The 12,826-nt window shown below is 38.3% G+C and overlaps 1 protein-coding gene across 1 annotated transcript in view; it reads left to right on the forward strand.

Annotated features, from left to right (window-relative positions):
- The window catches only part of LOC122789098 (myosin-4-like), a 235,286-nt gene that overhangs the window by 184,858 nt on the left and 37,602 nt on the right, over nt 1-12,826 (forward strand). The window contains exon 29 of the mRNA XM_044056298.1: nt 8,694-8,812. Within this exon, the coding sequence (XP_043912233.1) occupies nt 8,694-8,812 (119 nt within the window). The remainder of the gene's footprint in view (nt 1-8,693; nt 8,813-12,826) is intronic.

The raw sequence follows: 12,826 nt of genomic DNA on the forward strand, positions 1-12,826 counted from the left end.
CTGTGCTCTACAATTTAACTTAGCGTTCACTGTCTTCACATTACCCTTCTTCATTACTGCTTTGTTTTTCATGTAAAGATGGTGGTCAAATTTATAACTTCCTTCTGTATTGCATTTTCTGTCATTCTTAATGCTGTTTCTACTGGAATGCTGCTTTGCCATTCATTGTGCACACCTTTTTTGGACATTCCTGCATTAAATGTGAATCTTTTCCACAAAAAAAAAAAAAAAAAAGAAACAAACAAACAAAAACATATTTAGGTTGTCCTCAATACCCAACACTTCTCCTATTTTCATTTACTATCATTACACTTGGTAAATGAACTATTTATTCATCGTTTGTGTATTATGACAGCCATAATTCTCATGCCTAGTTTCAAATATTCCTATTATCACAGATTTTTCTAACACCATGCACATTGTGATACCACTCAGAAAAAAAATCAGTTCATAATCATTGATTTCTAGTCCTAACCTGTACAATTTTTATTAATTTCAATTAATACCTATAAGTACATACACTTCCATAAATTAATGTCTGTAAGTAAATATCTTTCCATGACTCACATAATGATTTCTTGTCACAGAATTTTCTGCAAACCCAAACATCTAAAATGTTGCTTTGCAAAAGGATTCACTTCTCTTTTAAATAACTGGGCTTATGCTCTTTAATGTGAACTAAATAAGTATTACTTCATTGTTCTATACTCCATATCTGTTTATAATATACCCATCATTTTGATTATCCAAACAACTGATCTCTCTCTCTCTCTCTCTCTCTTACTTACTACAACACTCATTCAGTTGCCAGTCACCAGTTGCGTTTATCCTGCTGCTGCTGTAATTATTGATTTGCTTAATTTTCCGTTATGACTACCACTCAAACAGTCTCCTGCATACCTCCAGTCTGTTCAACATCACCTCATCATTTCAACCCAACAATTACTTCAGTTCTCCTTTCTTGTTTATTGCTATCCACTCTATCCAATCCACTCCTCACATTTCCCTGGGAGACTGCCACAAGTTTCTCCATAAGTTCTTCATAGGATGCTGCATATTCATCAACTTTCTGTTCATCATTGTTCAACTGCATCATCGTTTCTTTGTCTATTCCTCCTTCCTTCATTATTTTTTACTTTTACTTCATTATCATTTGCATTACATTTTGTGAGTCTGATGTGCTATATTTCACACTCTCCAGCATTTTTACTGTAGTAATAGCTCTCCTGATATTACCCTGGTGTCCTCACTATCCAGTATGTATAATGCCTTTGATCTCTCCTGAAAATAGGGCACAAGCCTTCTAAGTATAACCTGGTCAACAAAACATAAACAAATAAACAAACTGTGATCCAGGATGGAGGCCTTCTTTACTACAGGCAGCTATAGACTTCCACAAACCTGGAGTACATTAAGAGGCATTAGGTGGCAAAAACTCACAGAGACACATTGAAACACATACAGTCACACGCACACATGCAGCTGCATCTCTGACATACACACTCGCAAAATAACATAGAGAGAAGAGAAATGGAGAAAAAAATGCATTTATCAGCATTTCTTAAATTCATGTTATTTCTCTTTAAGAAGCTCAAAACACTTGGCTTCTCCTTGCAGTTTTCATTCATACTATGAGTGATACTGTTGTAGAGTAACATATACAGTTTTAAGTTTTATGGATTAAGTAAAAAGAAGAATTTATGATATCGATGTTTACTTAAAGAAGGATACAAAATGATCTATAACATAAAATACTTGTATTTGTTTTTATATTTATTATTGTATTTATTTATTCATACATGTTTTGTCAGGGGACTTTTGAAGCTGCATTCTTACATACTTTCTGTGAAGCCTTATGGAAAAAAGCTCCTTAATTATGCAAGTACTGTACTGAACAAACTGTTATATATATATATATATATATATATATATGTATATGTATATATATATATATATATATATATATATATATATATATATATATATATACACACACACACACACACACACACACACACACACACACACACACATATTAAATTTCAAAGCACGCATTGTGCAAGTAGGTGTAATACAGACCTTTATTTACTTTGCAATAATGCATGCATTTAATGCAGCCAGAGGTAAACGAATAGAGATATAATAATAACATATAATATACATGCTACATACAGAGAGGTTTAATGCAATTATTGTACAAAAAAACAAGTGATACCTTTTTTGCCAAGTGCATACTTTTAAACACTTGTTAGCTGGGTAAGGCCATTGGACACAAGTGTCCCTTTTCAGGGAGAACTTGGAAGTACTGTTTGGTTAAGTTACTTGCTCACTTCACACAGTAGGCAAACACAGGAGGAAGGAAAAAGTACAGTTGTGTACACTTATCATAAATGTAGATGTTCAAGTGTATTCACTGTTGCAGTCATCACATTTGGGTTATCTGCTTGCAGTAGCCCTCAGTCAGCCTGATTAACAAAGTCTTGGGTCCTACGTCGGTTGCTGTCTCCTCTTCCATGACGTCAGGTCATCAGGGGTATAAAACATGCAGCTGACGTCATTACATCAGTTTTTCTTGCCCCGGATGTCAGGTGCTCCCCTAAAGGGAAGCAATTAAATCGATAAATATACATGGCAATACCTCCAACAAAAAAGCAAATACACCAAAAAGCTTTTAAGCATTGTAAAGGAGAGAGGAGGTATAGCCAAAAGAAGCCAGGGGGCTGGAGGGAGGGTAACCAGGACTGCACTCCAGCATCTACATTTTTTTTTTTATTTTATCATTTGTTAACCGGGAAAGTCCGACTTGGAACGAAGCCAGTTTTCAGCAGAGGCCAAGGGGGAAATGCTCCAGATGCATGTCTTTGTAATGTGGGAGAAATCCGGAGCACTTAGAGGAAACTTACATGATCACAGGGAGGACATACAGACTCCACACAGAAGGTACCCCAGCTGAGAATCGAACCAAATAACCTCTTGCTGTGAAGCGACAATGCTACTGCTGCACCACTGTGCCATCCTTTTATGGTAAGTGTATACAACTGTACTATGTTCTTTATGTTTCCCTGTTGCAGTCATCACATTTGGGTAGATTCCCAAAGCTAAGGATAGGAGGAGGAATTTAGATAGCATTATGACCAGCTATAAGGCCCTGCAAGACTGCAGTAGCAAAGCCAGCTCTGGATTTAGAGAAAAATGGCAAATGGTAATGCTTCATGAAAGTATGTACAGAACTCCAGGTAGCAGCTTCTAGGATGTCCCTGGTAGGTACACCTCTGAGAAAGGCTGTAGAAGTAGATGCAGCCCTGGTTGAGTAGTGCCTGATCGCCTGTGGGATAGGTTTTCCATGGTGCTTATAGTAGAAATGAATGCAATGGCCTATGCATTTGGAAATGGTTTGCTTTGAAATAGCCTTCCCCTCTGTCCCTGAAGCAAATGTCACCAGCAGTTGTTCGGATTTCCTTTGAGGTTTAGCCCTGTCCAAGTAGAATCTAAGTTGTCTGTGCACATCTAAGGAGTGCAGTATCCATTCCCCTTTGTTCTGTGGATTAGGAAAGAAGATTGGCAAATGAATGGACTGATTAAGGGCCACACTGGATACCACCTTTGGCATGAAAGAGGGATTCGTCCTGAGAGACACCTTGTCCGCATGAAAAATGATGAAAGGCTCCACTGCCATAAGGGCCTGTAATTCAGATACCCTTCTTGCTGAAGTGATTGCTAAAAGGAAAGCTGTTTTCCAAGAAAGGAATTTTAAATCTGCAGTAGTAGCTGGCTCAAAAGGAGGGAGGGTGAGTTTCTCCAATACAAAGTTAAGGTCCCAGGCTGGAGTTGGAGCTCTCCTGGGTGGTCTTAGATTTTTTCATTATGACAAACAGTGAGAGGAGTACATAAGACATGAGAATAAGTAATTGTAGTTTCACATATTTACACTATACATGGTAGGTCATAAGTATAATACATTCCTTATTTAAGTCATTTAGCCTACACTATCCAATTGAGTTAGAGTCTTTGGGACATGGTTGAGTTGAAGTCTTAGGGACAGTGAGAAGATCCTAGTCAGGTTTAGCGCAAGGACAGAGCCAGTGTGATTTAAAATGTTTTCTGAGATTTTCTTTGAATAGAGTTAGTGAACAATTAAGAGTGAGGTTGGGTGGTAGTTGATTGCAGATTTTGCCAGTCAAGTTGGCGAATAAGGCTTCACCAGCTGAGTTTTTGGATTTGATTGTTTGGATAAGTAGTCTATTGGATGAGCAGAGTTTGCTGTGATTACTATATGGGGTGATAATGTTTTTGAGGGACAGAATATTATCTGGGTGGTGTAGGGCTTTATGGGCTAATGTGAGCTGAATAAACTGAAGAAGGGTAGGAAGTTCAAGCCACCCTAGGAGATTTAGATTGTGGCAGTGTGTGTCCTATAGGATGAGCCCGTGGCAAATCTAGATATGTGGTTGTAGCAATGGGATAATTTGTTGATTTCAGTGCTAGGCAAGCCTGTGAATAGGGTGGAGGCATAAAGGAGGGTAGAAAGAAGATGACATCGTGCAATTGAAGTTCTGGCAAGAGGAGTGAGGAAGGGTCTAAGCTTATAAAGTGATTCTAGTTTTTTGTTTATGGTTTTGATGGTTTGATTAATATGAGCATCATATGGAAGATTATTGTCTATTGTGACTCCCAGGAATTTGGTTTGGGCATCAGGGTAGATAATGGTCCCATTGTTAGATGTAATGGTCATGGTTAGAGGGTTGGACCTACGAGTGGGTGCAAAGAGAAGCAGCTTAGTTTTTTTGGGGTTTACTAGCAGCCAGCGATTAGTGAGCCAATATTCAACAGTATTGAAGGTGCTCTGGGTTAAGGAAAGCAGATCAGATTGTGAGTAGGCCGAGCAGATCAACGTGGAGTCCTCTGCATACTGAATACATGTAGCCTTGGGAATAACAGTGTAGAGGTTATTAATAAACATGGAGAATAAAAGGGGTCCTAGTATTGAGCCCTGTTGGACTCCTAAGGAGATGAGTAGACAGGATGATAGCTTTTCTTGCCATAGGACTGCCTGTTGGCATCCAGATAGATAGGACTGAAACCATAGTAGAGAGTGGGAGTCAAGGGAGAAGCTAGTTAGGGTCTGTAGGAGTAACTGATGGTTGACCATGTTGAGCGCCTTAGAAAGATCAAGAAAGAGAGCAGAAGAGAGTAGATTACTATTACGGTTATGGTTGATTACATTGGTGAAGGAGAGAAGCACTGAAGTGGTGCTGTGAAAAGGTGTAAAGCCATGCTGAGATACAGCCAGTAGCTTGCATTCTACAAGGTGGTTCATAAGTTGTTTCTGGATACATTTTTCCATTATTTTAGCTAGTGGAGATAGAATAGCGATGGGTCTGTAATTAGATAGTTCTGTAGAGCTTCCACCTTTATGTAGTGGTATAACATGAGAAACTTTCCAAATTGATGGGACAGAGGCTTCAGATAATGTTCTATTTATTAGTATTAAAATTGGGTAGTCCATGATGTCAGCAGCCTTTTGCAAGTATTCTGCTGGGAGGAGGTCAGCAGCTAGAGTGGGGGCTTTAGTTTTTTGATAAGACAATGGATGAGAGAGGTAGGAACAGGTTGGAAGCTAAAGGAGGGGGTGGTGTTAGGTTTCTCATTGTCCAGGTAGGGAAGAGGGGGGCACGAGGTGGCTGGCCAGGGTCTTGATGGTTTCTGTGAAGAAGCTGTTGAAGGAGTTTGCAGTGTTTTCTGGTGACTCCTTATTAGGGGTTAGAGGAGAGGGGGTAGGAGTATGTCCTGGGTGAAGTAGCTTATTTAATCCAGCCCAGAATTTTCGAAGATTTCTAGTGTTGCCAATCAGGCATCTTTGCCTAGCATAGGAAGCAATTGGTGAAGAGTCAGCATCTTGAATTTTGGAATCACCAAAAAGGTGTTTAGAGTAGACAGGTCCAGGATCGGACGCCATGAATTGTCTTTTCTGGGTACCAGGAAAAGTCTCAAGTCGAAACCTTGTCCCTTTTCCTCTTCTGGTATCAATTGAATAGCCCATATGCTTACAAGAGAGAGAGAGTACTTGCTTTTGGGCCACTGCCCACTGATTTGGAGGTAGATCTGGCCAACCGCTTGGAGTTGGTAACACGTGGAAGTGAAATCTGTATCCTCGGGACACTATATTTAAATCCCATTTGTCCTGGGTAATGAGTCTCCAGTTCTTTGCATGAAGGGCACTCCCCCCCCCAAAGGGGCAGTCAATTGAGAAGTGCTTGGAAGTTTTAAAAAGACGTCATTGAGACAGTTAACAATAGGGGAAGTTTTATTACTCCCAGGATTGGAAGTGGAGGCCCCCCACTGCTTAGTCCTGTGTGTACCCTGGGACTGAAGCCTGGATGCTCTCCTGGATCTGGGTTTGGACTGAGAAGGTCTGGAAGAGGCAGGAAAGGACCAATTCTTAGAAGGCCAATGGCTACTAAATCTCGGAGGTTGTACTTGTAAAAAAAAAAAAAAAAAAACATTAACTGCTTGCATAGATTTAGCTTTTTCCTCCATCTTTTTAAGAAATTCTTCTGCCTTGTTGCCAAGCCAAACAGGTGGCCCTGATTTAAGGGAGCATCCAGTAATTTCACTTTAACATAATCTGGCAAGGGTTGTTTCTTAAGCCAAGCATGTTTAGTGAATCAAAACCACATTGCAACGTATGTTTACCAATTTGTTCAGCAGAATGCATTAAATCCTGTAAATCCTTATTTTCAGCACAATCAGGAATCAACATCATTTTTTTGTTTAAGCAATCCAATAATATGAAGCTGATACTTTGAAATTAGCAATTCAAGGCCCTAATGGCCAAAGTTGCAGAAGTATATAACTTCTTACCACATCTATCCAGCCCCTGGAGTTTCTATCAGAGGGGGTAGGATTTTTGGCAGTAGAAGCTTTAATGCCCTTGGGTCCCTGTGAAATGGTTTCAGGATCTGCAGTAGGATTTTTGAAAAGGAACTTGTTTGAGTCAGGAACCCTGTAATATCTATCAGGTTTTCTGGGAGCAGGAGGTAAAGAGTCAGGGGCCACGCTAGATTCCGAAAAGGCATCATAAACAATGTCCCGTACAGGAGGTATAGCTAAAGGCCTGTGCTGGGGCAGGAGTAAGAAATCCCTAAGCCTCTTTTTAGAATCAGAGAAATCCTGACTTTCCCAGCGAAAATGCTCTCTGAGAGTATGCAAGGTTTCACCAAAAAAAAAAATCCTCTGGGGGAGAAGCAGAGGAAACAGAGTCCTCAGCATCAGAATCCTCATAGTTAGATAAGGGTAAATCCTGGTCATCAGAGGAAACAGAAATTTAAGAATCCTGGTCAGAAGTATCATAAGCAAACTCAGTCCTAGGTCTCTTAGGTTGGCTTCCCCTGATTAAAGTAATGAGGTCTTCAGTCATTCTTATCATTTGTTTTTAGGCATAGAGGCCTGACCATGTGATCTGGGCGTCAGTTTTCTAGTCTTGGTTTGAATTTTAGGCCTTGAAGAAGAAGATGGCGTCAGTTTAATATGCAAGTCAGTAGGCCTGAATACACCCTCAGAAGCCGGTGCCTGCACAGTGGCTCCGGACCCATCCAAGGTAAAGACATCCGCAGGTTCCACAGTTGAAGTATCTCACGGCATACCGGACTCCGAATGGGTCTCAGTAGAGGCCTGCGAATCTGAAGTAGCAGGTATCAGGGGATGCGAAGGCACCTCACTGAGTACCGGCACCTCAGCAGCCTCTCTCTGCCTTTATATTTGTGTTTTTTTGGAATGTCAGTAGTCGGATGGCTTACCGAAGATATATCGGGATAATTAAACCGAGCACCAAAATATTTAGAAGCGAAAAAATATACCGATGATGGATAGTTCGTGGTTTAAATAAGGCACAAAACTGACAGAGAGGTACGTCGAGGTCAGGGCCTAGGCAAGGAATACAGTACAAATGAAAATCTTTATGAGGTATTTGTTTTCCACAAGAAGTGCAATTATTTACTTTTACTGACATCGGTTAGAGCAAGAAAAAGTTTCCCCAGCACGGTACTTACCTTTTAGTTGAAGACTTTGGTTCTGAAACTCGAAAACGAAAATTTCAGGAGTGGGCCGACCGGCACTTGTGAACTACTTCTGCTTTGGGCACCGCACGACAAGAAAGACTGGTGTAATGACATCGGCTGCATGTTTTATACCCCTGACGACCTGACATCATGGAAGAGGAGACAGCAACCGACGTAGGACCCAAGACTTTGTTAATCAGGCCAACTGAGGGCTACTGCAAGCAGATAACCCAAATGTAATGACTGCAACAGTGAAACACGATGACAGGAAACAGCTCATTAACAGCTTAGCATTCAGAAGGCAAAGAAATAGGAAAGGATTTTACTTTTAAGTCAACATTGTTGATTTACAGTTAATGAGATTTCCATTTCCACAAAAAACACATTTTATATATATATATATATATATATATATATATATATATATATATCTGTGTGTATGTATACATATATATATATATATATATATATATATATATATATATATATATATATAAACATACACACACACACACACACACACACACACATATATATAGTTAAGAGCATGTAACAAAATTTAGTGAAAATGCTGTATGTATTAATTGCCTATTTAACTAGCAACATTTCTGACATTTTGTCATTGTTCTTTAAAAGGAGAATTTTCTCGACAAATAGATGAGAAAGATGCTTTGATTTCACAACTTTCAAGAGGTAAACAAGCCTTTCTGCAGCAGATTGAAGATCTGAAAAGGCAATTAGAAGAAGAAACTAAGGTATTTCTTTAAAAAATGATAAAAGGCATATCTACTTTGTGATGCATGCAGCTCCACATGTATTACACATTTTATTAAGTAAATATAGAAATGCACTGCAATTGTTTTTATACTGGACTCTTCACAAGTGTTTAGCTTCTTCTTCTGTCATATTAATATTTTGTACATATATATATATATATATATATATATATATATATATATATATATATATATATATATGGCTTACAAGCAAAATGTCGAGCTGGCAAAAAAAAACATTTTTGGAAAAAAAAATGTCGAAGTGGCTTAGCTCGACAGTGAGAACGAAGAACATGGAGCGGCAGTGAGGCAAAACTGCGAACACAATTCTTGTCCACTTTGAAACATCGATACGGAAACTCTGTTCGCAGTTTGGATTGTCAGTGTTTTGAAGTGCATTGCACTTCAGTGGGCATTGGGAAAATTACCCTTTTCCTCACTGTAGTGCAATCTTGGAGTTAGAATATATAAGTAGCAGGGGGTGTGGGGACTCAACCCCTCACATGGGGGAGGCTCATGGGGGCTTGCCACCCTGCAAAATAGTAGGACATTTTCCACCTTGTAGCGGATGTGTTTTTCTGGATGGTGAGTGGTCAAATGTCGATTCTTTCCTTGAAGGAATCGACATTTTAAGCAATCAGCATGATGCTTTTTCATTGTTCCGGGTCAGGTATGTGAATAGTTGAGGTAAGTCATCTTGACATTTTGATAGTAAATCATACATATATACATATATATATATATATATATATATATATAAATATATATATATTAAATATATATATTGATATATATATATATATATATATATATGTCAAAAAAAAAAAAATAAAATATATATATATATATATATATATATATATAGGTATATATAGATATAGATAGATAACTCCACGGTGGTGGTGCTGCGGAAGCATTGTCACCTCACAGTAAGACGCTGTCTGGTTCGATTCTCAGCTAGAACATCTTCTGCGCATGCGTGAATGGGTGTACCTTCCTTGAAGGTTGTATGTCAGGGTTGGCAATTCGGCACGTAAAAATCAACTGCCAATCATTAGTGGACCGGATCGGCTGTGGCAACCCCTAACCAGGAAAAGCCGAAAGACACAACAACAACAGCATAGATATAGATAGATAGATATGCAAACGTATGTACACACACACACACACACACACACACACACACACACACACAGACACACACACACACACACACACACACACACACACACACACACACACACACACACACACACACACACACACACACACACACACACACCAGATGACCAGATCACCGAGACTACATCGCCGACGGAGCAGATCTCCGACAATGTTAAGTAAAACTAGTGGGGAATGGGATATATTCCTGTTTCTGCAATGTGGTGCGATCTCAGAGTTGGTATATTTAAGTAGGGGGGTGTGGTGTTTCATTTTGCTTTTTTATTTTATTGTGGAAACAGGAATACATTCCATTCCACAGTAGTTATACTTACCATTGTCAATGATGTGTTGTGTCGGCAATGTGGTCTTGGTGATTTGGTAGTCGGGTAAGGGTTCTGTCGTGGATCTGATTTGGATCCATACACACACACACACACACACACACACACACACACACACACACACCCACACACACACACACGCATAAATACATAGATGTGTATGTATCTGTGTGTGTATTTGTTTTTCAAATGTAAGAACATTATATACAAAAATATAGCTAGGGTGAGGTGAAGAGGGCATCTGCCTCAGGTGCAGTGAGTTAGCATGATTGGGAGATGCTGATCAATAGTTCAGAAATGTTCATTTCTGTGTAAGCATTTTTTAATACTGCTACAGAAATGAATGGTGATACTGCTTTTGCAGTCAGGGCTGAATCTTTTTATGTGGTATAAATTGTAGCAAGCAGTTTGCAAAGGTTTGTAAAAGTAAAAAATTTTTTTTTTTTAGTCTTGAAGTAGGTCCTTTTTTTTTTTTTCTTTTTGTTTTCTTCTTCAGCTTAAGAGTTGCGAAGCGCCAGATCAGGAAGCAACACTGGACACTAGATGAGCCAGCTCCAGCTTAGGCTCTAGTCTTATGACATTATCAATGTTTCTCCACAGACTTTTTTGGCATACTTCCTATAACTTTCACCATACATTCACACTCCATACTCCCCTCTTCCACATTACCTCTGTTTTTTTAATAAAAATCTTTATTAAATTATCACATATGACATAGGCAATCTTCCATTTCAAAATGACACCACTTTAGCTGTAAACATTATACATCACATACCTCTATTTCTTTTTTTTTCTTCAAATTGTCTCTCAGTCTCTTCCTTTATATGAACATTTAAATGAAGCCATATAGTTGCATGATAATTACTGGTCATTTAGAATGATAATATTTTGCTTAGACCTGTCCTTAAAGATGGACAAACTAGGCAGATGCCTAGGGTGTCATTCTTGTAGGAGGCATCTTTTCTGGATTTTTTAAATACTTTTTATGCATTTTACTAGTTATGTTTTAGTTTTAAATTAGTGAATATTGTTAATGATCCAGTAATCTGCATGCTGCTTTTTCACAGCAAAACAATGTGCTTTAATGATTGAAGTCATGATGTTGATTGAAGAGTGAAACAGCACTGCTGATTAGGCATAAAACAGCATTGCTGTTAAAGGCTAAATCAAATTTTCTAATAATCCCAGCATTTCTGAATATTCATAAGGGTAGCAAGTTGAAGTACAATGCTATAGCAATCAGTTCTATAGAATTTCCTTGATTCAACAAAATTAGACCATTAGCAGAACAGGACTGTATTGATAAGACAGAGCATAAACTGCATTTGAAATCAGAGGGCAGGTAGATGTACACCGCAAAACAATCACTGATATGTCTTGCATCAGGGCTATATTTGTCAGAATACGAGAGTACCAAGCTCAAATACTTTACTGTATTGAAAATTTCTTTCAAATTTCTTCATAATCAAACGTCAAAGATGAACACAGAAAGAGGATTTATTTATTTATTAGAGCAGGAGTTAACTGTGTCTAAGAATACAGTAATGTTGACATAACTTATTTTGCACCTCTTTACAATCAGATATCAATTATGTTCTTAGAAAAGGAATTTATGTGTGTGTGTGTGTGTGTGTGTGTGTGTGTGTGTGTGGAGAGGATCTACAACTGTGAGCAACAAGGTGAATTATGTTACTGTGGCTATAATTTCTTTTACATTTCATCACAGTAATACCAGAAGTGTACAGAAAAAAGGTGCTATACTTGCAAAAGATGTATGTAAAAAAACACTGATTATTGATTATTGATTACAGTATCAAGGGCAGTCCTCGTTTGTGTGAAATAAAAGAAAATAAATTATGCTGGCCATAATTCTTTAACTTATCACAACCAGATGTTAGAAGTGTACATTCAGAAAATGGATGTCTATTGATGAGAGGTGGGGAAGGAGACCTTGTGAAGTGTGTCTGTTATCCAGTGCTATTGCTACACAATGACAACAAAAAAACCTACTGATAAGAATTTGATTAATGTTAGTGAGTAGGACTACAGTTTTGTGTGTTAAGGAATATATAAAAGCACACTGTGATTGTATGCATAACCATGTGCAGCAAGGGCATACTTACATTATTATTGAATGCACTTGTTTACTTCTCTTCCTCTGTATAATTATTTTGGTAAAATGGCCTCTTAAGCTCTGTAAGCTATTTATCTTATTCTGATACTAACATTATGGCAAAAGAAACAATTAAATGCAAGTATTATAGTTAACCTGTCTTTGAGGTATTCTCTTTATAGATCTATGTTTTTGTCATAAAATAGCACAAAAACAAAATATTTATTGATGATTTTCACATACATAGATTTCTTGTCCATGTTATGAACTCCTGCCTAAGCTACTGACCTAGCCAGATGTTACTAGACTTCCTCTGTAAGTTATTGTCACAGACAGGAATTAATATAGATACCGCCAAACCATTCTTTTCGCGTT

The sequence above is a fragment of the Protopterus annectens genome, chromosome 14.part0 (genome assembly GCF_019279795.1).
Source record: "Protopterus annectens isolate FY-2018-M chromosome 14.part0, PAN1.0, whole genome shotgun sequence".
NCBI lineage: Eukaryota > Metazoa > Chordata > Ceratodontiformes > Protopteridae > Protopterus > Protopterus annectens.